This window comes from Protomyctophum bolini (assembly GCF_963924005.1).
Source record: "Protomyctophum bolini genome assembly, chromosome: 19".
Lineage (NCBI taxonomy): Eukaryota > Metazoa > Chordata > Actinopteri > Myctophiformes > Myctophidae > Protomyctophum > Protomyctophum bolini.
Window position 1 is genome coordinate 27572578 of NC_137880.1, and position 27575 is coordinate 27600152.

Here is a 27575-nt window from a genome sequence, read left to right on the forward strand (position 1 = left end):
TTCTTATCTTAACACATCCTTTTGCCCACAAAATACAGATCGATCATTTGCTGGTCTCTCTCTCTCTCTCTCTCATATATAGAGCACCGAAGTCTGACGTCACTTTCAGTAGAGGGCGTCAGTCCCCAGGTTCATGTATTTTTTTAGTTGCATTGAACTCCCCATAGGAGGATTTTAGATCGCTTCATATAAGAACTGTGTTTGAAAAATAAACCGATCATCTCGGCCTTTCTGTCAGGGGGGTGGCTGTGCGTCGTTAATGATGTCCATTCATATTTTATACAGCCAGTTTCTGGAGAAAATGTGGCCGCAAAAGCCTTGAAAAAGCATTGAAACTACATATGAAGGCAATGTCGCTGCTAATATACGTCACGCCCAGCAGTCAACATATTGCGTTCCTGAGATTCCTCGTTGACATAAGCTCAGCTGGTGGTGACTCGACTCGTACTAACCACGAAACATTAAATATCAATGAAATAAAAATAAACGTAATTAACGTTCAGTTTCTGTTGTGCGACGGGCAGATGCAGCCACCCGCCTACCCCGGAAATGTAGTCTCTGAGTTGTTTGACTCGTTTCTAACGCTTATTTTGTTACTCTTTGGGTATATTTGTACATTTCCACCTTCAGTCAATGCTTCATATCCATATGAGGCCGGGGTGATCGGTTTATTTTTCAAACACAGTTCTTATATGAAGCGATCTAAAATCCTCCTATGGGGAGTTCAATGCAACTAAAAAAATACATGAACCTGGGGACTGACGCCCTCTACTGAAAGTGACGTCAGGACTTCGGTGCTCTATAGGCTACGCATGCACACACGCGCACGCACACACACACACACACACGCGCGCACACAAGATTACAGAAGATGCTCAGAGATCCTGAGCATGGGATTGGCTGTTGTTGGCCAGACTGACAGCCGGCTCACAAAGCAGTAGGTCATGGTCTTCCAGTGTAGAACTGTGGTCTGAGGTCACAAAGTTAGGGATGTTAAACTGAGGCGAGAATACCCTTTCATTGTTTAATTTGGCCTCTGCTTCTTCTCCTTCCTCAAGCATATCCTCTCTGCCATATGAACCAATACCTTGAAGCCTCCTGTGTCCCTTTGGGGCTTGGGTCCCAGACTCGCATTGCCCCCGGGCCTGTTCCTCCTCACTGACGTAAAAATGTAACAATGCCAGTGGGGGGCGACAGAAGGCCTTGCCAGTTTCATCCTGGGCACTGTTGATGTCCACCACACAGTCACCTAGACGACGATGGCGCTTCTCGGCAGGCTCCAGGTTTCTGTCAGGATGGGATATAGAAGATAATAGGAAAAGAGAATCGAGGCAGGAGAAAGACAATAAACATGACCCCAACTCGAGTTTCCACCTAGCAGCTGTGTGTAGCTATTTGTCTCTCCCCTCCTGCAGCACAGGTGACAGACGAGACAGTAATAGTAATACCCATCACTACATCCTGCTGCATGTACAGTATAATCGCGGAAGCCGTCTGTTCTTTTTGTGAGTTACACTGTAGGGTGTAGGCTACTTGGATATTTGTGATCTTCTCTGTCTCGTACCTAAACACTTCCAGGGATTGGGTTGCAGGCCAAGCATATCAAGTTGATGCTCGCAAAGGATAGGTTTGTTGTCTCTCACAGATAAAATGAAGAGCTTTCATGTGACGAGCTGCTGAAAGTCAAGTTCACTATAGTCAGCCCTTCGCCAAGTTGTGGAGTACCCAGTGTTGTGCAATGCTGCGCTGAGAAAGCTTGTCCCCTTCGCGTCGCATTGTTGAGGTCGGCTTTTTGGCATTGACATAAAATATAGGCCTATACACATCCGACTCTTTCTCAGCACAACACAGCCACGTATCATAGAACTGTGTTCAGATGTAGCCTACAAGCAGAACCTTCTCAGGAGTAGATCACCCAAAACATGACTTATTTTCTATCACCCATGAAGCCTTGAATTCATGGAGATTTGTTTTGTTTTTGTTGCATTCCTAAGCCATTAATTGAATGACCGGGTCATCGTCCGAAGTGCACACGTACTCTCACTCACACATGCACACACACATACACTCACACACACACACACACACACGCACACACACACACACACACACACACACAAATTGAGCAGTACTGTCTGAATACCAGCACCCACAAATTGAGTAGTTTTATTAGCAAAATGTTGGGGTACTTGGATTCAGGAATTAGGGACATTTGCGGCCTGCGAGGCGCCCCCTTGTGGCCCCTGGAAGAATATAATAATAATAAAATAATATATATATTTCATTTTTATGGCTAATGAAAGTTACAGGTATGGTGTGTGCGATATGGATTACCATAATGACAGTAATCCTTAATCATATTCAACGGCTTTTGGCACCAAATGGACCATAACAGGTCCATTTGGTTCCATTTGTACTCTCTCAGAGTAAAGTAAGCCTAACCCTGACATTGATTTTACTATATAATTTTTTTTTTTTTTAAGTTATAATAAATTGAGGTCCCAAATATAAATTAAATGGGGGTCAGTAGCCTATGCATGACAAACTGGGCATCCTTCAAATTAAAATGATGAGAATCACTGCTAGAGCACTGCCATATCATTTGAAATGGGGTCTTGCCCTGAAAATGAATTAATTTTACACTCTCAAGAGTTGAAGATCTATAAGGGTCCATTTGGTTACCAACTCTCCATCCTTTAGCTGGGGACCACCTGGAACCCCCTCAAGGACCACTGGTGGTCCCCAGACCACTGGTTGAGAACCACTGTTCTAGGCCTATTCTAAGCTTAATTAATTCATGAAAAAATAAAAAACCCCAAATCAGGTAGGTTGTTGTCGGTCGGACCAATAGTATGTCGGAACTAAAGCCTGTACCCCAAAAGTAATGCAGTAATTACATGCAGTGGCTCTAGTAATACTGCCTCTCCTTGGTCAACCAGGGCACTGATGGAGGGGAAAGGAACTGCATGGTTGGAATAACGTGTTCCTTTCACGCGCTACGTCCTACCGGGGAAACACCCCCTGTCAGGGCGGCCTGCTCACTCCTCATGCATTGAATGAAGCATGAGCTCAGTTCTGGGCTCTAGGTTGGCAGAGGGAGAGTAGCACTCCGCTCAGGATTAGGCATTGGCGTAGGAGCAGTTTATTTCACTACGCCAGACCGCGCAATTGCGTAGATCCCAGAGGCAGGCCCACCTCCCGCCCGCCTTTCGCCGCATCAACGCCCGCCTACCCAAGGAGTCCCCTGCTTCAACTTAGCTGCGAGTCCCCAGATTGTTAAATCCGCCACTGGGCACCGGGTGAAGGAATGGGTTACAAAAATCGGACCTAGCACACACAACAAATAAAATAATAATTATATACATTTTCAAATGAATTCATAGTCAAGCAGTCAAGGTTCGGACACAGAGCCCCCTCCAGCTGTATATATATATACTTCCAGACCAGACAAAGGATCTCGGTGCTGACACGCCCTCCCAAATCAGGTGAAATAGGACAAATATCTGCGTAGCCTTTTTAGTGGAAAGAAATGCTCGTTTGTCATGAGTGCAAATAAATGAAACATGCACCTAGGTCTCTTATATTTTAGTTGATCATTATGCACTAGCAAAAAGCAGTAGCCTAATTTGTTGTTGCTGTTATTGTTAATCTCTGTCAGGGTTTGACTGTCCCGTTAAAGTTATCTGAGGAAGTTGGAACTGTCAATGGTCTTGGATAATGCTCGGCAGTGAAGTAGAACCCCCTCCCCCCTTTCCTCCCGACATAAAGAAAGACACTATATAGGCTTAATAAATTAATGTATATTTGTTGTTGTTGGTTGGAGCCTTTTCTCCTTTTCCTCCCGTAAGGAGATGGCAACATAACAAAGACACTAAAGCCTATGAATGAATGCTCAACTATATTTGTTGGTGAATGGTGGTGTCCCTTTCCTCCCGCCGTGGAGATGCTCAACATAATTGTATTGGATCGTTTTGTTGTTGGTGCATGCAATAGTGTTTCCACATGTGTTTCCACATAATTGGAACTTATGCGTGTAGCTATAGGCTAGTGGTGTAGGCTTTTGTGTTGTTGTTTATTGTATATGTGAGCATTTGCTTGCTATTATGGGTGGTGAACTTGAAAAATAAAGTGCCCCCTTTGAAAAAATGAAGGCCCCCCCCCTGCTGATTATTCCCTGGAGACGGCACTGGACAGGAGCGTTGCGATTACACTAAAGGCTCATTCATAGTCTGGATTTTCGGTGGTGAGGTGACCACCAAACTAGAACATGACGTCACGAGCCGCGGTGAAGAGCAAACCACCGCCACCACCCCAGCCCTTCTCTCTGTTTTTACTCACCACTGCTCAACGTTATTTCAGCTTCGGTGGTCACCTCACCACCGGAGTGGTGGTCACCTCACCACCGAAAATCCAGACTATAAATGAGCCTTAAGACTTTGTGCATGGTTGACACATTATACTGTACATCCCAAATCCAGTTCTTAACACACACGCTATACAGAGATAGTTTAGTATTTACCTGTCCAGAGAGAGAAAGAGAGAAGAGAGCTTGATAATATACAAACCCCTTGCAGTGGAAGGTACAGGTCAGGTGTTTTCTTTGGATTTCATCAAGCTGACCCCCTCCACCACCTCCCCCAGATGTTAAACATTGATGAAAGGATAAACTCACTCTTGATGTGGGGCTCCTGTTTTCGTCAGCAGCGTGAGAACAAAGAACATGAAGATGACAAACACAGCAAGTCCGACCCAAAACCCGATGACGATTGAGTCTGCAATGGCAGAGAAAAACTTGATTTCACTCCTCTTTTCTTCCAGTCCACACACATACACATATACAGACAGGCTGACAGCAAAGACTCGAGGGAATGGAAGTGCATGCTATTTGCTTTTTAAATGTAAGGCATGTGGGGCAATTAAATGTAATGTGAAATGAAAATGTTGTTCAACATACCAAATAGGCTTATTTGTTAGATATCAAAGTGAGACCAACAGCAGAATGGCTGTTATAAAATATATTTTTATTTACATAAAATTAACACACGCACGCGCGCGCGCACACACACACACACACACACACACACACACACGCCATTAGTAAACAAATGATGACACAAATTAGTAAAACACTAAAATAGTCAATAATCAATGTAGGCAATCTGCTTACATCTATGAGCTTTGAGACCCTCAAAAGACACCGGCTCCTCATCGTCATAATATTCATATTGCCACACGTAGTCACTGCGGCGAGAGTTGGCTCGGCTTTGGTTGTAGAATTCGGACATCTTATTTGGACGAACCTTTTAAATGAAAAAGAATACGCCTACGAGAGGCAGACGAGACTACAAAACCCGTTTCGGACCGTCACCGACCTATCAACAAAAGTTTTCCAAGCGAATTTTCATTTTCCTGAAACTGCAAAAATAAAAATCGCTTTACCTTTAGCCTACGTTAAACCACTCTTCCATCAGGACATGTACAATCGGGTTGGCAAACTGATGCGCGCACACACAGCGAGTGTGTATTGTTCTTTCTGCTTTGGCAATGTAAACGTATGTTTTCTCATGCCAATAAAGCCCTTTGAATTGAATTGAATTGTGTCGACTGACGAGAGCATGAGAGCAACACGAAGCAGCGCGCGCGCTCTCACACACACACACACACACACACACACACACACACACACACACACACACACACACACACACACTTAAACTTGAAGTCATGATGAGTATAGGATGAGTAGCTGCTTTCTCATCATAATGGCAGTTTAGTATCTCATATTTATGACTTATAGATAGTATATCTGTCATAATTAGCCTATGACTTATATCATGACTTAATTAGCATATCATAACTATGACTTACTTAGTAGACGGTAGGCCTACCTCTCATAATTATGACTTAAAGCATCTCATAATAATGAGCTAGTAGGCTATCTCATAATTAAGACTTAGTATATCATGTGACTTTAAATAATAATATGACATACAATTAATAATAATAATAATAATAAAACTTTATTTGTATAGCACCTTTCATGACATGAAATGCAGCTCAAAGTGCTTTACAGAACAATGGAGAATAAAAGAAAAGCAAGCCAACGACATTAAAAAACAAGCAGTAATGCAATACAGTGAGGACATGAATAAAAATATGAGTATTTTCTTATTTAATGAAAGCAACGTTTCGGTCCCTCCATGCAGACCTTCCTCAGGCAGGGACCGAAACGTTGCTTCATTAAATAAGAAAATGCTCATGTACCGAGCAAATACACAGTGTGCGGGTGTATCTTATTGCTTTCATTGATGTCCACTGGCCTACGCCAGTGGACATCAGTATCTGGCTAAATATCTGGCTCACCAAGTAACACCATTACCTGTTACCTATCCACTTCGTGCCTTCACAGAGTGCTTCCACCCTTCACAGCTGCTGCCATCCTCACTTCAGATCATGACCTCCATCCTGCCTCTTGTCTTTCTTTCTCAACAGTGCGCCTCCAGGTGGTCTTTGGTCTTCTTTTTCTTCGTTTCCCTTCTGGTGCCCATGTCAATGCTAGTATAAGTAACACCATAATAACTGATAAAATACAGGAGCGTAGACCTGCCCCATCCTACACAGCTGCAGGAGGAAAATGTATTTTTTTCTTTGAATTATTTTGGTTTTTGTTCCATTCCTAAACCAATTTGGTTGCTTCTCTGATGATACTCTGTCTAATCAGCACCACTGATAATATTTCTAATGTCATTACTCCGTCCTCAAATCTTCTATTAACGGCTAGGTGTGCTGTCATGCTCATTTCAGCACGGCTGGAGAGCCTATTTCAACGAATTGCTTGGTCTTTTTTGGGCAACTCCTCTGTACCACTAGTACCAGTGGTTGGGAACCTCTGCTCCAGTCCAATCCGGCTAATCACTTGTGGCGTCCTCAATTTTCTGTCCTCACTTTTTATCTTCAATAGTCAATACGTACATTGCTCAGCCAATCAAATCATCGCTATGGGGTACACACAAACACACATCTGGGCATAGGAGAGGCCCCCATTTTTTCTGGGGACTGCTTGCCCCCATCGGTTCTTGTATTCTTGTTTGTTTTACTGAGGTTAAGGTTAGGAACAAGGTTAGGTTTAGGCATAGTTTTACTGAGGTTACATTTAGGAATAAACTATAGATTTAGGCATAGTTTTATACTGAGGTTTTGTAATACTTGGTGGCACTCGTTCTGAGGTCACCAGATTTTATCCGTGGCGAGTGTAATTTAGGGGTGAAAATTCTTGTATTCCAGCCAGGTGTTCAAACACAAACAAACACTTTCACCATGAACCTGCCTTCACTACTCTTCTAAGTCTTCTCACAAAGCCAGGGACCCATGCACAGAACACACACTTGAATACCAATTTCCTAATTCAAAATCAGAGCATGTGCACTATAAACTAAAGGACTCATGGGTGACTGGCACAGAAATCATTCTATCAAACATCAAAATGCATAAATGCGTCGTAAAGGGATGTGAATCGCTACTCTCCTTTGAAAGCACTCTTAAAGAACAATTACAGCTAGGTGGCTGCAATTCGAAATGGGCCCCAGTAAAAAGTAAAAACCCTACCACGCAACAGGCAATAATGATTCAAGTTTTTTTATTAGGAAAAAGACCCCTTGAGATGTACCAGGCTCCCAACACAGATACAGATGTGTAAACACAGACACAGATGTGTAAACAATAAGACAAAACAAATTACATACATGGACAAGACAAAACACTAAACATTGCAAACACATTTTGACAATACTATGTCCGATACAGTGAGTGCAAAAGATAAATAATAATAATAATGGTAATAATAATAATAATAATGATAATAGTAATAAAAAGTTTAAATGAAATAAACATGGTGATATAATGGCATATTTATTTACCGATAACAAGAACATACAACTTCAAAGTAAGAAGACAGTGCACGCTTACAAACTGGGAATGTTGAGATGGATCTAATGTTGATTGGTAAAGTATTCCAAGGGCTTTAAAAGAAAAGGCATGTTTACCAAATTCAATACTAACCAAAGGAACAGAAAAGTAAACCTAAGTGTCTAGTATGTTGTGTTGAAGGAATAAATGTTAAATGGCGTTTGAGGTAAATAGGATAGTTTTACCTTAAACTTTAGCCCTATGCATATACTTGCAATTTGATATTAGCCGATCTACAGTACAAGCTCACAGTTTGTAGATCTACTATTTTCAAAGCATTTTTATTCAATTGGAAACTTGTGAAATGGGATATTGTGCAATGTACTTTCAGTACTTAAGTATATTTTAATACGAATACTTTTGTACTTTTAGACATCTATTATACTGCAATGTTTAACATTGCAGTATTGACTTTTACTTAAGTAAAACTGTGTTGAAACATGACACTGCATATTAGGACTTTGTTTTTCTTCACCAACAAGGCAAACATGTGCACCTGCTGTGTCCTTAAAGCAACCCTTTGTAATGGCTAAAAGTACTCCTATAATGTTTGACGTAATTACATTTCCTAGGTTATGAGAAGAACACATTTGCTCTGACTAATATTTGTTCGGACTGCTCTTGTATTTTCTTTCTCTCTGTGTAAAAAACAAGCAAATGGAATGGATGTGCAGAGGAAAAGGTGCACATTAGCTGCAAAAGACAGCTGTTCATTACCTCTGAAAGCCTTCTGTTACCATGGGAATGAATGGAAGTATCAGAAATGCAGGATTGCGATTAGAACTTTTCATGTTTGTGAGTGAGTGCATCATGGGTGTGTTCAGTACTGTATCATCTGTGATGTGTTCCATTATGGCTGCAACTATCGAATATCGTATCAGCCATTTATTGATTAATCAAATAATGGAAAAGCACCGTTTTTCTATTGTTTTAAAAACTAATTTTACAACAACTAATTAATATCCACCATAGTGTTATTTTATCCTTTTTTATGAGTAGAATGTATGATCACTGATTCACTATGCTAGTGCAGATACAACTTTCTTCCACAGAATTACTAAAAGAAAGACTAAAAACTTGAAAAGATTATGCTTACAATGTGGTAGGTGAATAGGGAAAAAAGTGATCTAATAGCTATCACAATGAAACTTCTCCAGTTGATTACTTATATTAAAACTAAGATCGTTTTCTGAAATTATATGTGTAAATATGCAAATTAGGCATTCTATTTACATTTCGGGACGATAAATCTGAAGATCGGATAAAGCCAGGTTAAAAATTATTGTTTTATTTTGTTGACATATTAGAGACAAAGAAAATTACAGAGGGAATTTCAGATATCTCTTATCACTCCACAAACGGGCATAAAAACCTCAATTTTCGGCATGTTTTTAGGTATAAAATGTGATGTAAATCAGGCTGTGAATGATATATCAACAAACCCCTATGTAAATTCCTGCAGAATATAGTTATGAATAAGACTTGGTGTATGTGAGTGCAACTGAAGTGGAGATTCTTTGTCCCAGGCATGAGGAAAACTCATTTTGAGAAAAACCCTTTAAAGATTTGTATTCCAAAACGTTTTATTTGAAGCCACTATTTTGAGACAAAAAATCTCATCCAAACCTTGGCAACAACATATAATGCCATAATCATTGGAAAGGTCTGGACCTCGAGCTGACTGTGGTTTGATCCAAATATGGTCACTTCCTTTGTACCAAATTATGAAAATAGAGAGGGTGGATTTTCACCCAGCAAAACGAGCTGTCATTGGCTAAAATAAACTACTAAAAAAGAAATCAAAATCTGTATTTTGAATTTTTATTTTGCTTTACCCGACATGGGGTCCAATAGACCCATGGTTCCCAAACGTTTTCACGTCAAGGACCCCCAAATTTACACTAATTAGCCCGCGGACCCCCATTTGAAAATATATACCAGGGACCCCCATAAGAGAAGATTTTTACAGCTCTAGCAGTGATTTTCAACCCATTTCATTTCAAGGACCCCCGTTTGACATGCATTAGTCTACAGAGTACAGACCTCCATTTTATGGCATTTCTATCGCTGGGACCCCCAATTTATATTGTAAAATCAATGTTAATTTAACTCTCAGAGTTAAATTAAACATTAAACATACATTTGTTTTGTACACTCTCAGAGTTACAGACCCATAAGGATCAATTTGGTTCCAAACTATAATTTAGCTGGGGTCTGGGGGACCCTCTGGAACTCCCTCAAGGACCTCTGGGGGTCGCCGGACCCCACTTTGGGAACCACTGCAATAGACAGAACGTTTGTTTGGAGGCAACAGATGGAAAGTGAATGCTGATAGAAGAGTTCTCCCCCTCTTCTACAAACAGTTACCTGTAATGGATTAATCCAGGCTCAGCATGCCCACTTGCCCAGCATGGCTCTGCCACCACCCCCTAGCACACAAACCACACATGCACACACACCTTGACCTCAACACATGGTTTGAAATGTACCCATACTACATATTGTGAAACAAAAATGTCAATCAATCAATCAATCAACCACATGCTGTAATAATAATAATAATCTATATTGTCCCGAAGGATATTCATCTTCACAGGTTTGTTCAACACCAACAACAAAAGCAGCACATAGTACAGAAACAACATAACACCAAGACAATACAAAAAAAAAAAGAAGAAAAAAAAACATGAGTTCCCCACTGTGTACAGAAACCATCCTATCGGCGGGGAAGTTTGTTTAATGCAGCGATGGCTGAGGGGACAAAACTCCTACTGAAACGAACCTCCACTGATTATTCAAACACTAGTCTACCGGAAGGGGGCAGGGAATTCAGACGTGCAAGGCTGAAACAAGTGTTTTAATATGTAATAACCATATCTCCATAATGGTGATTTTAGCTATGGGAAATTCAAGACAGATTTGAATCTTATTATTAATGCACAAACTGTATTGTTGGACTGCTAAAAGGCTGACATGTACTTTACATTTCTGAGCTATACAGCAGGCGCGTAGCGTGGATCAAATGATTGACTGGGCAAATCTTAGTGCCTGATATATACATCAGTGCCCATCTCTGAAACATAGAGCGAGTAGATGGAAATAGTACCATCTAGATCCATGCATCCATCTTCTACTATGTTTATCCGGAATCAGGTCACTGAGGTAACAGTTCCAGCAGAGAATCCCACACTTCCCTTTCCTCGGCCCAGTGTTGATTTCGTCAACAAATACTACGACAACCTTTTCTCACTGACGAAAACGAAATGGAAACTAATTGAAAACTTAGCTATGAACTAAGACAAAATTTCGTCAACAAATAAAAACTAGACTAAAGTATAGGAAGGGACTAGTGGACAAGAGATCCAGTATACGTCATTTTACACTTGGTTGCATGCTGAAAATAGCAAGATTGTAGATCGGCTATTTTCAGCAAGTGTAAAATCAGTCATCAAGATCAGTCATCAAGGCCTTCCAAAATACATTTTAGTCGACTAAATCAACTGTAGATTTAGTCGACTAAAATATTCATGACTAGACTAACACTAAAACATTCCAGGAGACTAAAATGTGACTAAAACTAAATGTAAACAATTCAAGAGACTATAACTAAAACTAAAATCTGTCAAAATCAACACTGCTCTGGCCACATTAGTTACTTCTAACTGGGGATCCAGGCGTTCCCAGGCCAGTGTGGAGATAATATCTATTATGTATACAATACCCCACCACCAGCAGATGAGGTGTACACCTATATACACCTACCATTATGCAGTATTAAACATTAGTGTGGAAAGGAGAAATCAGTACTATTATTATTGTTGACATGCAGTTACTATGTCTGGAGGGAAGTATAAAGTGACAAAGTGTCTTGCCAAACAAGTGTGTGTGTGTGTGTGTGTGTGTGTGTGTGTGTGTGTGTGTGTGTGTGTGTGTGTGTGTGTGTGTGTGTGTGTGTGTGTGCTTGCCTTCCCCATGCTGACCATTCTGTTTCTCATTAATTTCTAAGGAACACTGCTCTCAATGAGATCATTATCACCTTCACAGTAAAAGCCAGGTTACAGATCCTTCCCACTAAACTCAACCTTTCCCTCTGGTTTCCCTCCACCCATGCACCTCATTGCTTGCATCACAGTCACACCACAGGGCTTGTTACAGAAACTATGTCACACATTCGGAATGGCTGTTATGACTATACATACATGCATACCACGACAGAATAGTTGATCTCATAACAAAGGACATATCTAAACATTTTGCACTGTCTGTGAGAATGTGCAAACATTCCTGTGTCAAACCTTCCATGTTTCAACTCTGTACTGTAGGAGAAACCTTTCGCACACCTAGAAATCAGGCGTATGCACAGGTGCGTAGGCCAGTGGACTACGCAATAAGGTACACCTGCACACTGTGTATTTGCTCGGTAGCCTACATGAGTATTTTCTTATTTAATGAAGCAACGTTTTGGTCCCTCCGGACTGCCTGAGGAAGGGTCCGAGGTGCGCTGGGGGTCGGGAGAGGGTTGGGGTTAGCTTTAGGTGTGCTTCCCCGGGGGAGGTTAGGGTTAGGGTGAGGGTTTGAGGTAGGTTGTCGATCGGATCAATGCTCCGTCGGACCAAACACATGCACTCGGAAGGTCTGGAGGGACCGAAACGTTGCTTCATTAAATAAGAAAATACTCTATACCGAATACTCTATATACACCACTGTGTATATACACTATACACAGTGTGCTTTCATTTTTTTTATTGCTTTCATCAACTCTGTACTGAAAATCCTGACATTTTTGCACATCTCTTTCTGCTAACACACCGTGAATGGCCTTCATCAGGTGATCACCTGATGAAGATGAACAAAAGATGAACAAAAGATGAACAAAATGAACAAAGATGAACAAAATGCAAAACAATCACCTGCTGCCCTCTGACTCCACCTGCTGGTTGTGTTTGAGTTTTGAGTTCTTGGTTGGTTCCCTTTTTCAAGACTATACCAGTAAGACCATAGACATATAAACGCCTCTTCCGGCTCTGGGGCATCTGTATCTCAACGGAAGGCAACATGGAGGCAACGGGAGGCAATGGCGATGCGTGATTGTATTGCATTGGCCATAGCTTTCCCGAGATTCCTTCCGAAGCATAGCGGAAGCAAAACGGAAGAACGGAAGGGGACATTCGGTAGGCCAATCAGAGGCTCGTGTCCCTTCAGGATTCCGCTTGACTTCCTCCTTTCATTGGAGACAGATCGCTCCAACGAACTGCAGTGACCAATGAGGCATCATCATTTTTTAGAGCCCGGGCAGGGGCCTTTTTGGGGTGGTTCTGGACAACCGTGGGTCAGACGGACTCGACACTGGGCACTGTGTCCCCACGTGTGTGTCGAATTTGAAGTCGGTGGGGTGAACGGTTCTCGAGTTATGTGGATAACAGACGTCCGTACAACACACACATGCACACACTTTTTACATCGGTGTTGAGTGCATCTCAATCAATTCTACACCTGACCATCTGCTGTACTGTCACATGTAATTGTCATAAACACATGTTCTTGTCTGCATGCATGCATCCATTAGCCTCTTTCAACCTGCCGTACCGATTTTGGGCATGTCATTAACAAACATTTTCAAACATCTTCTTTTTCCCCTAGAGAAACGCTCACAGTATGGATCATACTTTTTTGTCATTTAGGACTACTGATTGGATGGATGTTGCAAGATGGAGAGAGAATGGAACAAAGAGAGGTCTGTGTACAGTCAGTGACTCATTTACTTCTTGAAGAATGTGTATAGAAATTAATACTATTTATTCATGATACTCCTCATCACTGTTCAAATAACAGTGGGATAGGCCTAATACACTGGTTGTCTGGGTTTGACTTAACTTGAGAAAAACGAACATTGCCTGCCAACAGTCTGCACCTAGACTGCGGACACGTCTGCCTGTCTGTCTGTCTGTCTGTCTGTCTGTCTGTCTGTCTGTCTGTCTGTCTGTCTGTCTGTCTGTCTGTGCGTGCATGCGTGCGCGTATGTGTGTGTGTGTGTGTGTTTTGGATTGTGTGTATTGGAGTACAAAACTCTGATGCTAGCCTTCATAGCAACCAAAGGTATAGCACCCTCATATCTCGCAAGTCTGATCGGACCCAAACCCTCCCGCGTGCTCAGATCAGCCAACGCAGGGAAGCTGGAAGTACACGTCCCAAACTCTTCTCCCTTCTGGCTCCAAAACTATGGAAGCCTGGAAGGCACTTCCCATTGCAATCAGAACAGCAGACACACTAGACTCCATCTTAGCCTGTATAGCACTTGCCGTAGCACTTGCCCTAGCCTCGAGGACCTTACAGGCATATATGCAAAGGCTCAATTTACGTAACTTGGATATAGTTTTTGTAGATATAGCACTCTAGAATGTTTTGTTCTTGCTTTCTGTAAATCGCTCTGGAATAAGATGTCTGCTAAATTGTAAAGTGTGTGTGTGTGTGTGTGTGTGTGTGTGTGTGTGTGTGTGTGTGTGTGTGTGTGTGTGTGTGTGTGTGTGTGTGTGTCTCTCGCGCGTATGTGTTAAATCTCACAAACGGGAGAGGGTCCCTGGAAACATTAATTGCAAATGAATATTTCATAGAAAAATAAAATTGTGTTCATGAATGAAATAATTTCAAACATGAAGTGAAACATGAAGTATCCAATATTTATAAATTGTTTGGAAATATATGGAGTATTTTTTTTAAACCACAAAATAAGTAACTCAAACTGGAGAAGGGCCTTGGGAACCACTGAAGTTGTGGCTGAACATTCACCCCTAGGTGTGTATTTCTCACATTGCACCCAAATTAGCACCAACAAAAACACCTTGGCCTGGGAAAGGACAACCAAGGAGGGCATGAGAAGTTGAACAGCTTGAACTGGAACGAAGTTCGTGAAAGTTCAAGATGTGAGGTCAGAGAGGACAGGTCCAGGGCAACATTTTCTGAGGTGCCTTTCCAATACAGAATCTGCATTGAAGTTCACTCAATGCAAGAAACAATTAAGCAAACAACAAACAAACAGGAAAAACTCTTGTTTGTGTGGGAATAATTTAGATGTAGCCTATATGCATAGATACATTAATTTTCATAATTATATTATATTTATAACCATTTTTATTTGTCATGATCAATGCGGGAATATGATGATTTATTGTTTTTGTAGCCAATAGAAGTATATATTTGTAGGCTCCTTAAATGTTGTGATAAATTGATAAAAACTGATATATGGAGGACCCTGGTGTAAACAACTACTGTTTTTTTCTGATTTTATCCTTGTAGCAGTTTTTACAAGGTGAATTTACAAGGTGAATACAAATTTCAATCAACCAAAACACAAAACAATTTATTTTTACACTAGCAAGGCTAGGCTATACCAATTATGTAGCCTGTAATAGCCCACTTTGGGGAACTATTACGCATGCAATCTGATTAGTCTATGGTGTTACTTAGGTCAATAAATCTTATCAACCACAGTCAAAGCTGCAATATAAACAAGACTGGCGCGTGTTCGCTATCTCTATTCCCTCCACGGTCCACCCCCAACAACAACAATTCTATCATCAACCCCCAATGGACTCTTCACCTCACCATGTAGCCTGTTGCAGCACGTGCTTCTTCACACCTCCAAAAACAAACGGCTGGAGGCAGCATGCGCCAGGATTTGTTATTCTTTTTTTAAATACAATTTAGAACGTCTGACCACAGATTCTGAATCTGAATACTGTTGAATGACAAATAATAGGTTTAAATAGGCATAGGCTAATCCTGATTGGCAATGTGGTTGAATAGAAGACATACAATAGCCTATAGCTGTTTCACTCTAATTGGCATGCACGTGGCGGCTAGCTATACACACGTGCCTTAAAACAGTGGTTCTCAAAGTGGACCCATGGGTGCTTGATTTGGGTTCCATCATTCATGAGTTTGACTAATGTTGTTAACAGCGTTTAAATCAGTTTAACCACTTGAATCCTATAGAATTGTACATCTGCTTTTTCTATTGCTACAAAAATGTTTGGAACATTTCAAAAACACAATTTCTTTATGGGGGTCCCACTTTTATGGGGGTCCCCATGCCAAATATATTTGGTCCTTGACATTAAAATGTTTCAGGTGCATATAGGGTTAATGGTTGTTAACCATTTCAGCCATTGTGTTTATTATTAGGCTATCCCACGAAAACCGTTAATTTCATTTAGATTAAGCAAGGAAAGGACATTTACCAATGCCATATGGCTCGGCTGAGGTTTGCTGAAGTGTGACTTCGCACCTCGACACGGTGGCACATGCAGGACACTTGGAGACGTGTCGGTGCGCAGTTTGGCACGAGTTGTGCGTCGCCGATATATAGCCCAGGCGTCCATGCTGACTCCATTCCATTCAGATTTTCTAACGGGACATACCAAGGAATAACCATCACAAGGAGTCATGGAGACCTTTACCGCACAGAGTGGATTAACTTCTGCAGGCCTATTTACTACTGGACAAAACGCAGTTAACCAGCAGGCTAACGCTTTGTGGAGACCATGGACTATCGAGGCCACGGCCGTGGCACATAATATGGTAAGTCCTCCACGAAGTGTTCAGAAACATTATTTTGTGGAAAACGCGTGTATGATTATAATGATATGATATCATATGATGATAGATGATTAACATGAAACATGTGTGTCCTCTCCACAGCCTAACTCTAAGCATGGAGGACGAGTCTTCCCCGAAGCCAAACAAGAACACCCCAAGAGCCTCCAGTTCACTCACCCCGTGAAGTAAGTTTAAATTCAATCTCTAAATATATTCGAGGGATTTCGAGCTGTTTCCTTATAACCACTAGCCTTTTTTACGACTATAAGTTTAGAATGTCATGTGTATTTATACCATGTTTTGTTCTCCTTTTTCCAGGTTATTCTGGCCGAAAAAGAAATGCTTCGATTATCTTTACCAGGACGCAGAAATGCTCCTGCGTAATTATCCATGCCAAGCGACCATCTGTGTCTATGAAGACTCCAGTAGTGATGAAGACATGAGTGACGACGACGAAGAGGAAGACGACAAACAGCTCAATTAAATGGCTCTTCTGAACACCTTTAAACGAATCTTTGTACAGTGAAATAATATATTTTGTTTAATTTATTTTTTTGTAAATAACTGTAAATATGGCCTCTTTTATATATCATTTGACAAGCTTAGCTGTCAATTTAAGTTATTGGTGACGTCTACCTGCTTTTGTACTTTTGTATTGGAATAAAATAATTGAAAAAAAAACAAAAAACTGTCTTATTTGGGGTATTGGCCTAGCCTGCAGGTGAGGTGAATACAAGTAAAGAAGGGCAAGAATATACAGGTTCAGTTCAGATTCTGACAACTTCATTTATCCTAAAGGGCAATTTACTTTACTGTCCACATACAGACATCCCGTGGGCAAGGCATATGTCAAACAAAGGCAACGGCTCAGCACACAAGGTCATCAAGAAAAAAAACTAATAAATAAACAACACACACATTCAGAGATAATAGCTATATGTTTTTTGTTTCTCCAAGTGGTGGAATTGGAATAATGTTAAAACGACAGGATAGAAAAAGCCAACCCACCAATGTATAGATGGCACGGGATTGGAAGTGACACCTGGCCAGTTGAACTGGTCAGGTGTCACACTGTCACTTCCATTCACGTGCCAATGTTTAACACAAGGTTTGTAGCCTGTGCCTTTCCCTCTTGACCAACTGGGGTACGTAGCTTGTAGCCTATTTCCTTTACATTGCTGTCTTGGACATCATTTTTGCATGATACATTTTGCTATTTGTAGCCTAAGCCTACTTAACATTTACGGTATATGGTATGATGTGCTGCTAGGAGTTAATCTGACAAATTGTTTTTGAATTTAAATATATAATAATAATAAAATATATAATAACAAATAATAATTATATACTCGTATATATATATATATATATATATATATATATATATATATATATATATATATATATATATATATATATATATATATATATATATATATATATATAGACGAATTTGGAAAAACGTTGCCATACAGAGCTATACTTGAACATTTCAATCCCCCAAAATTCCCCAAAGTGTGAAATTGGTGCAGGAATTGCAGGGTGCGAAATAACACTGACTGCTGAGTGCTACTACACAGTAGGAGCACCTGGCATTTCTGGTTGAGATGAAGTCGAAAATTGACCTGAGGGTATACAATGCCTATTTGTGCAGCCAGGGCAGGCTTACAGATAGGCCTGCATGGTATCCTTCACGTTTTAAGAAGTCTGAAATGAGCCTGAGATTTCAATTATGGATTATTATAACGTCTGCAATTGCGACTGCCACATCATTCTTTCTTTCTTTCTTTCTTTCTTTCTTTCTCCATTTCAAATATTTCCATCAGCCCAGCTGTTTGACCTCTTCAACTTGCCCTGGTGTCTAACATCCTTTCGTGGGAACCTATGTGTTTTTGGAGGGTGCAAAGTTTACACACCTTGCGCATGGATCCTGCATGTAAAGCAAGTTGGTGTGAGTGTAGCCTACACTACAGTACCTGAACTTGTGATCAGTGTTGCCAACTCTCGTGAGTGAAATAAGCCAAATCTCCCCTCGTAAAATAAGCCAAAACAAGCTCAATAATATGGCCATTATGATCCTATAAAAAATATTTGATGCATTTCTCATTATACTGTAAGTACTATGTACTGTATGCCTATAATAATTAATGTTTTGATCATACACACATACTTTTGCCAGGGCTTAGAGACAACAAACTGATTCTGTCACTCAATGTGATCGAATATATTAATAATCAAAAAATAGATGAGCTATTCTGACACATTGCATGTGATTCTATATGACTATATCGTACATTATATGTATACAGAACTTTAATGAAATGGATGAACTCTGCAACCCCTGATGGTTTGCATGCTTTCCCAGGGTTAGGTGTGAGGTTGAGTGATAAATGCCACTTAAGTGGGTGTGATATTTGCTCACCTCCAGGTCTAGATGGCAAGGCATGATGTTCATCCTCCTGACCTATCAACTGAACCTATATGTAGGTCATATGTAGGCCTATATTGCAAGTTGTTGCTAAAGATAATTGTTTTATTCATTGCTTTCATATTCCCTGTACTGTATATGGGCATCCCTCCCTCTACTAATACATTTTAATAATCAAAATAAGGTCACAAAATGAAAATCATCTTTGCAAGCTTCATGGTGTACTCACTGCAAAAATGAATGCTTCAAAAAGCAGACTTTCTCCAGCTCAAACATGGTCACATTTATCTTCCGCTGGACTTATTCTTGACTCATCTAGTCTAGTCTGGTGAACTTTCATGAACTTTAAACCTGGTCAACTTCTCATGACCTCGGTTGTCCTTTCCCAGTCGTAGGTGAGAGCTGAGAGTTAGGCCAGCCGCCAGACTAGAGTCGGTGCTCATCATTTAGGTGTGAGGAATACACACCTCACACGGTGAACGGTGTTCAACCACACGTTTCCTAGAAATTGGTTTTATGGACCCTCTCCTATTTCAGTATGGATATTCTGCTTGTATATCCAGACAGTATTTTAGATGTAACATGCATAGTTGAACAATTTACCTGCCTGTCTGTGGTGTCAGACATCTTTTCGTGGGAACCTATGTGTTTTTGGAAGGTGCGAAGTTTACACACCTTGCGCATGGAGCTTGCATGTAAAGCAAGTTGGTGTGTACTGTGTAGTGTAGCCTACACACTACAGTACCTGAACTTGTGATCAGTGTTGCCAACTCTCGTGAGTGAAATAAGCCAAATCTCCCACCGTAAAATAAGCCAGAACAAGCCCAATAATATGGCCAAATATAAAAATATTTGATGCATTTATCATTATACTGTAAGTACTATGTACTGTATGCCTATAATAATGAATGTTTCGATCATATTTACACACTTACCTTTGCCAGGGCTTAGAGACAACAGACCGATTCTGTCACTCAATGTGATCGAATATATTAATATTCAAAAAAGTAGATGAGCTATTCTGACACATTGCATGTGATTCTATATGACTATATCTATATGTACATTATATGTATACAGAACTTGAAATGGATGAACTCTGCAACCCCTGATCGGTGCATGCTTTCCCAGGGTTAGGTGTGAGGTTGAGTGATAGATGCCACTTAAGTGGGTGTGAAATTTGCTCACCTCCAGGTCTAGATAAAAAGGCATGATGTTCATCCTCCTGACCTATCAACTGAACCTATATGTAGTTCATATGTAGGCCTATGTTGCAAGTTGTTGCTAAAGATAATTGTTTTATTCATTGCTTTCATATTCCCTGTACTGTATATGGGCATCCCTCCCTCCACCTGCCATTACTTACTTGTCCATGCAGGCTAGCTATAAGGATATACTGTAAGATTAGACTTGTATTGACCCACAAGGGAAATTCAGTTGCCAAAGGCAGCACAGCAGTCACGATACAGTTACAGGGCAAGGAAAAGGTACTGTAGCAGAAAAATAACGAAGCACCATCAATAATGAACAAAATATACATAACCGCATACACCCTCACCTATAACCAACCCAAACACCAGAGGAAACAAATAAGAATACACACTGTAAATACATTTTAATAATTAAAATAAGGGCACAAAATGAAAAGTATCTTTGCAAGCTTCATGGTGTACTCACTGCAAAGATGAATGCTTCAAAAAGCAGACTTTCTCCAGCTCAAACATGATCACATTTATCTTCCGCTGGACTTATTCTTGACTCATTCGCCAGTCCAGTCTAGTCTGGTGAACTTTCATGAACTTTAAACCTGGTCAACTTCTCATGACCTCGGTTGTCCTTTCCCAGTCGTAGGTGAGAGCTGAGAGTTAGGCCAGCCGCCAGACTAGAGTCGGTGCTCATAATTTAGGTGTGAGGCATCCTTTCGTGGGAACCTATGTGTTTTTGGAGGGTGTGAAGTTTACACACCTTGCGCATGGAGCCTGCATGTAAAGCAAGTTGGTGTGTAGTGTAGCCTACACTACAGTACCTGAACTTGTGATCAGTGTTGCCAACTCTCGTGAGTGAAATAAGCCAAATCTCCCCTCGTAAAATAAGCCAAAACAAGCCCAATAATATGGCCATATGATCCTATAAAAATATTTGATGCATTTATCATTATACTGTAAGTACTATGTACTGTATGCCTATAATAATGAATGTTTTGATCATATTATTACACACATACTTTTGCCAGGGCTTAGAGACAACAGACTCTGTCACTCAATGTGATCGAATATATTAATAATCAAAAAAGTAGACAAGCTATTCTGACACATTGCATGTGATTCTGTATGACTATATCTATATGTACATTATATGTATACAGAACTTTAATGAAATGGATGAACTCTGCAACCCCTGATCGGTGCATGCTTTCCCAGGGTTAGGTGTGAGGTTGAGTGATAGATGCCACTTAAGTGGGTGTGAAATTTGCTCACCTCCAGGTCTAGATAACAAGGCATGATGTTCATCCTCCTGACCTATCAACTGAACCTATATGTAGTTCATATGTAGGCCTATGTTGCAAGTTGTTGCTAAAGATAATTGTTTTATTCATTGCTTTCATATTCCCTGTACTGTATATGGGCATCCCTCCCTCCACCTGCCATTACTTACTTGTCCATGCAGGCTAGCTATAAGGATATACTGTAAGATTAGACTTGTATTGACCCCACAAGGGAAATTCAGTTGCCAAAGGCAGCACAGCAGTCACGATACAGTTACAGGGCAAGGAAAAGGTACTGTAGCATAAAAATTACGAAGCACCATCAATAATGAACAAAATATACATAACCGCATACACCCTCACCTATAACCAACCCAAACACCAGAGGAAACAAATAAGAATACACACTGTAAATACATTTTAATAATTAAAATAAGGGCACAAAATGAAAAGTATCTTTGCAAGCTTCATGGTGTACTCACTGCAAAGATGAATGCTTCAAAAAGCAGACTTTCTCCAGCTCAAACACGATCACATTTATCTTCCGCTGGACTTATTCTTGACTCATTCGCCAGTCCAGTCTAGTCTGGTGAACTTTCATGAACTTTAAACCTGGTCAACTTCTCATGACCTCGGTTGTCCTTTCCCAGTCGTAGGTGAGAGCTGAGAGTTAGGCCAGCCGCCAGACTAGAGTCGTGCTCATAATTTAGGTGTGAGGCATCCTTTCGTGGGAACCTATGTGTTTTTGGAGGGTGTGAAGTTTACACACCTTGCGCATGGAGCCTGCATGTAAAGCAAGTTGGTGTGTAGTGTAGCCTACACTACAGTACCTGAACTTGTGATCAGTGTTGCCTACTCTCGTGAGTGAAATAAGCCAAATCTCCCCTCGTAAAATAAGCCAAAACAAGCCCAATAATATGGCCATATGATCCTATAAAAATATTTGATGCATTTATCATTATACTGTAAGTACTATGTACTGTATGCCTATAATAATAAATGTTTTGATCATATTATTACACACATACTTTTGCCAGGGCTTAGAGACAACAGACTGTCACTAAATGTGATCGAATATATTAATAATCAAAAACGTAGACAAGCTATTCTGACACATTGCATGTGATTCTGTATGACTATATCTATATGTACATTATATGTATACAGAACTTTAATGAAATGGATGAACTCTGCAACCCCTGATCGGTGCATGCTTTCCCAGGGTTAGGTGTGAGGTTGAGTGATAAATGCCACTTAAGTGGGTGTGAAATTTGCTCACCTCCAGGTCTAGATAACAAGGCATGATGTTCATCCTCCTGACCTATCAACTGAACCTATATGTAGTTCATATGTAGGCCTATGTTGCAAGTTGTTGCTAAAGATAATTGTTTTATTCATTGCTTTCATATTCCCTGTACTGTATATGGGCATCCCTCCCTCCACCTGCCATTACTTACTTGTCCATGCAGGCTAGCTGTAAGGATATAAGATTAGACTTGTATTGACCCCACAAGGGAAATTCAGTTGCCAAAGGCAGCACAGCAGTCACGATACAGTTACAGGGCAAGGAAAAGGGCCTGGCTGTAAACAAGTTCTTGAGCTTAGTCCAGTTACCCTGGGTAAACATAGTACCTTTCCCTTCCTTTCCCGTAGCAGAAAAATAACGAAGCACCATCAATAATGAACAAAATATACATAACCGCATACACCCCTCACCTATAAACAACCCAAACACCAGAGGAAACAAATAAAAATACACACTGTAAATACAACTCTAATACATTTTAATAATTAAAATAAGATAAAAAAAATTGCATTTTTGCAAGCTTCATGGTGTACTCACTGTAAAGATGAATGCTTCAAAAAGCAGACTTTCTCCAGCTCAAACATGGTCACTTTTATCTTCCGCTGGACTTATTCTTGACTCATTCGCCAGTCCAGTCTAGTCTGGTGAACTTTCATGAACTTTAAACCTGGTCAACTTCTCATGACCTCGGTTGTCCTTTCCCAGTCGTAGGTGAGAGCTGAGAGTTAGGCCAGCCGCCAGACTAGAGTCGGTGCTCATCATTTAGGTGTGAGGAATACACACCTCACACGGTGAACGGTGTTCAACCACACGTTTCCTATAAACTGGTTTTATGTGTGTGTGTGTGTGTGTGTGTGTGTGTGTGTGTGTGTGTGTGTGTGTGTGTGTGTGTGTGTGTGTGTGTGTGTGTGTGTGTGTGCACGCGCGTGCGCGCCTTTCATCCACCTGCAATTCATCCCCCAAGCATTATCCCTACATAAATCCCCACCACACTTTGTTTGTCTACCTTTGGTTTCTAGTTTTTAACCTTTTTAACCTTTTAACTACCGGTAGTTTCTTTTAGTAATGTATATATTTTTTTTTCTGTTGTGTAAAGCGACTTTGAGTACCTTGAGAAGCGCTATATAAACTGTATGTAGTATTATTATCATTATTTACCAACATTTTTAATCATTGATTAAATACTGTGTTATTCATTTATTTGTTTGAGTTTTGCAAAGTGGACTTTTGTGTTTGAAAAGAACCTTCTTTCTATAATTCATGTTGTCCTCTCTGACCTCAGTCACATCTTGAACTTTCATGAACTTTGTTCCATTTCACCTTCTCATGGCCTCCTCGGCTGTCTTTCCCAGGCAGAGGTGATAGCTATGTGGATTTCTGTTGGTGCTAATTTGGCTGTGAGAACTACACACCTCAAGGGGTCAACAGTGTTTAGAGTTTCCCATGGACCCTCTCATTTATTTTGTTGGCAGTGGTTGCAATTAGAAGTAAAATTATATGATTTAATATTATATCATTTTCAGTGTCAGACATCTATTATACTCACTCCACGTTAGATTGATCAAAGGCTCTGTCCACCTAGTGGTTCTCAAATATTGTGGTTCCATTTGTACTTAAATGAACACTACAATTTACAGTGTAAATTGGGGTCACAGAGTAGCCTTTAATCAAATAATAAATAAATTAAATATGGCCACCAAATTATTTATTTATCAGTGGATCCCAAATGAAAAGATTTCATGTTAGCGACCCCTATACATGATTTGTGTTAATTGCGTTTAAAATGTTTTGAAAATATACCACATAATAAAATATATGATGTAGCCTATATGGTTAAAGCGATTAGATTGAAGCTATTAACTCATTTTACTGGGGACCCCCAGCCCCTGCAACTCCTTCAAGGACCCCTGGGGGTCCCCGGACCGCACTTTGAGAACCACTGTATTAGACTGAAAGTGGAGTGTGTTGCGGTGTGGTCTTGTGATTCTGGCGTCGTGAGAGAATGAGCGTGTGCTTTGGAAGTGTGATCCTTAGCACCAGGAAAGGTGACAAAGTGAAACTCAGCCCCTGTGAGACATATAGCACAGAGTTCCCACAGTGACACCACTGACACCAAGCCCTCTGAGAGCGGCTAACTAGACTATTTCATCTGACTATGCTTTTATTTTTAGATTATAATATTATTTAAAATAATATTATTTTAAAATAAAATCATTTAAAATAATATTATAATCAGTATAGGCTATCAGTTACATTACGGCTTTTTTATGCATTTCAACAATTGGCCAGCTGGGGGGGTATTGTATAACTGCTGAACAGGGACAGGAAGTAGGATAAGAAGGACGTAGGCCTAGTTCCACACAGACTTTATCCTCGACTCTCTGCCTTTTACTTTATTTTAATGAATGCTGCTGCACTATAAAATGCGCATTTTGTATGTATTTACAATGCACATTGTTTAGGCCAGTATGTCTAGTTGTAAGCTACCAAACGGTGATGGTTTGTCATCACTGTCTCATCATCATGGAACATGAGGTAACATCAAGCTGCTTTGGTTCACACACAAAAGCTTAATTGTTTTTACATTGAAATATGGTTGTCAAAATCATATGGCTAGGCTAATAGCCTAGGCATGTTCATTATATAAACTACTCATAGGCCTATGTGTCAATTCATTTTGGAGTCACCATTTTGTTTACCAATGTTGCCAATGTTTACAACTAGCTCTGTTCCATAGCTCTAATGCGCAGAATCGTAGAAGCAGTAGAAGGTTATGGATCAGAGCTAGTTTACAACATACAATCATCATACATACATTGTCATTTATTTATGAGAGAGAGAGAGACATAGGTATTGATGTCTTATCACTCTGACTTCTCAGAAGTAGGTTTTTGCATATTGTTGGTACCACTGTCCAAAATACAGAAATGGTAACCGAAGGTCCCGAAAGGGTATATTGGACCCTCAAACTGTCTGCTAAAGCAAAAGTAATTGACAATATATTTTATTAAGTCACACCTACACCTACTTTGATGAGTCACTGAGGCAGCATTGCTTAATTTGCTTTGTTTTCAAAATATGTTTTTCTTAATTTCCTGAAAAACGCATATTTCTCTAAATTAACATTTTGTAGTTGGGTGGTTTCTTCCTGACAGCAGATATATCATATTTTAATTTCAACAAGGCAATTCCAAGTGACACACACACACACACACACACACACACACACACACACACACACACACACACACACACACACACATTGCACACATGCATTTCTGTGTAATAGTAGTCTTGTGTTGCCAGACTGTTGCCTCTTCGCAATTTTCAAATATAGCATTTGGAGATTGTAGAATAGTTCTCTGTGAACCTGTGCTGATCCCACAGGCATGCATAACGTTCTTTCTAGGTATGCTCACCAATATGCACAGGTCCATTAGTGAGATGCAGATTTCTGGGTACTGTAAATATTAGGACGAGAAAAGGAATCGTAGTGCTAGAAAAATACATTAATAAATACTTAAATAGATTGTAGGCTAAAATAGACTGGCGCTCTGTATTGTTGAGATCTATTTAGTTGGCATCGAGCATCCTTTCTCTTTCTTTTGGTGCAGTTTGTCTGACCTGATTAAATCCATTGGAAATAGAATGGAGAGTTTAAAATGTAGACTGGCATTGCTGGTAGATGGTAGTTTTCCTTAGTAGTTAATTCCTTAATCTTAACCTTGATTAAATATCCATTATGAAAAGTGATTTCATTTGGTGATTTAACATTATATGATTACAACCCAGCCCAGTGAAGATGAGGTTCAAGTATTCTGGAAATGTAAATGACTGAGTTAGGCTACTAGTCTTCACAGGAATCAATTTGTTGCTTCAATTTGTTTGCAATAATTTACTTGAGTTTATTTGACAGTTTTCTATACTGTAAGTATTTGCAAGGCTGTATTAGTATCTTAAAGCTTGAAATAAATGCTGATATACTATAGGCACACATGACAAAAACATTGGCAAAGAAAGGTATAGTATTTGACCCTATGCTATTTGACCAGCAGAGGGGACCAATTTCCCAAAACAGTGACACTGACTCAACCACTGGTAATATTCCAAGTTGCCACCTGGGGGCTGTATTAGCCTATCCTATAACATTTTGCATCGATACCCTGATCAATACCTATCTCAGTATGGTGTAGTCTTAAACCCAAATGCATAACCCATTCTGACCTGAGATCAGATTCATACGAGGTTTCCACTGGACACACACTGGTCTGATTAATCCATTCTGACCTGAGATCAGATTCTAGAAAAATGTCAGTCGTTCTTCGATTTTTCAAAAATAGCAGACCTACAAGCTCGTATCGCGCCACTCGGTGGCGCGATATGAGCTTGTAGATCTGCTATTTTTCAATAGCTAAAGCATAACATGATGCTAACACCAAAATGGGTGCCCGGTCAGAATGGGTTAAGAAAGCCCTGGGTTAATGACATGTTTTACACTTATTGTTCATTTATAGAATGCAAGGTGATACTCTTTAGACATTGGCCAATTATTTGTTGAAAAATGCATCATATTTTGCACTGCAGTGCCTGTAGTATGTGGTAGTATGTACTATGTGTAGGTAGTGCAATATTTATCAGTAGTGATTCTGTTGTTCTTTTATTATTAGCCCCACATAAATAGTGAGTTTGGTCTCTCCTCTGTCTGAGGTGTGCACACTGGAGATAATTACAATTTCAGCAACGTTTGCCAGGTGATTACAAGATAATCCCCTATTTCATTTGATAAGTCACGCATT

The 27575-nt window shown here is 40.2% G+C and overlaps 1 protein-coding gene across 1 annotated transcript; it reads right to left on the bottom strand.

Annotated features, from left to right (window-relative positions):
* Nucleotides 1–875: 875 nt before the first annotated feature.
* On the bottom strand, nt 876–5474 carry LOC308334648 (melanocortin-2 receptor accessory protein 2A-like; the record flags this gene model as incomplete). Its single annotated transcript, XM_080791453.1, has 4 exons — nt 5440–5474; nt 5168–5300; nt 4673–4772; nt 876–1287 (listed from the first exon to the last, which is right to left on the bottom strand). The coding sequence occupies exons 2-4, from the start codon at nt 5283–5285 to the stop codon at nt 876–878; spliced, it is 630 nt and encodes a 209-aa protein (XP_080647579.1). The 5' UTR covers nt 5286–5300; nt 5440–5474.
* Nucleotides 5475–27575: the final 22101 nt, after the last annotated feature.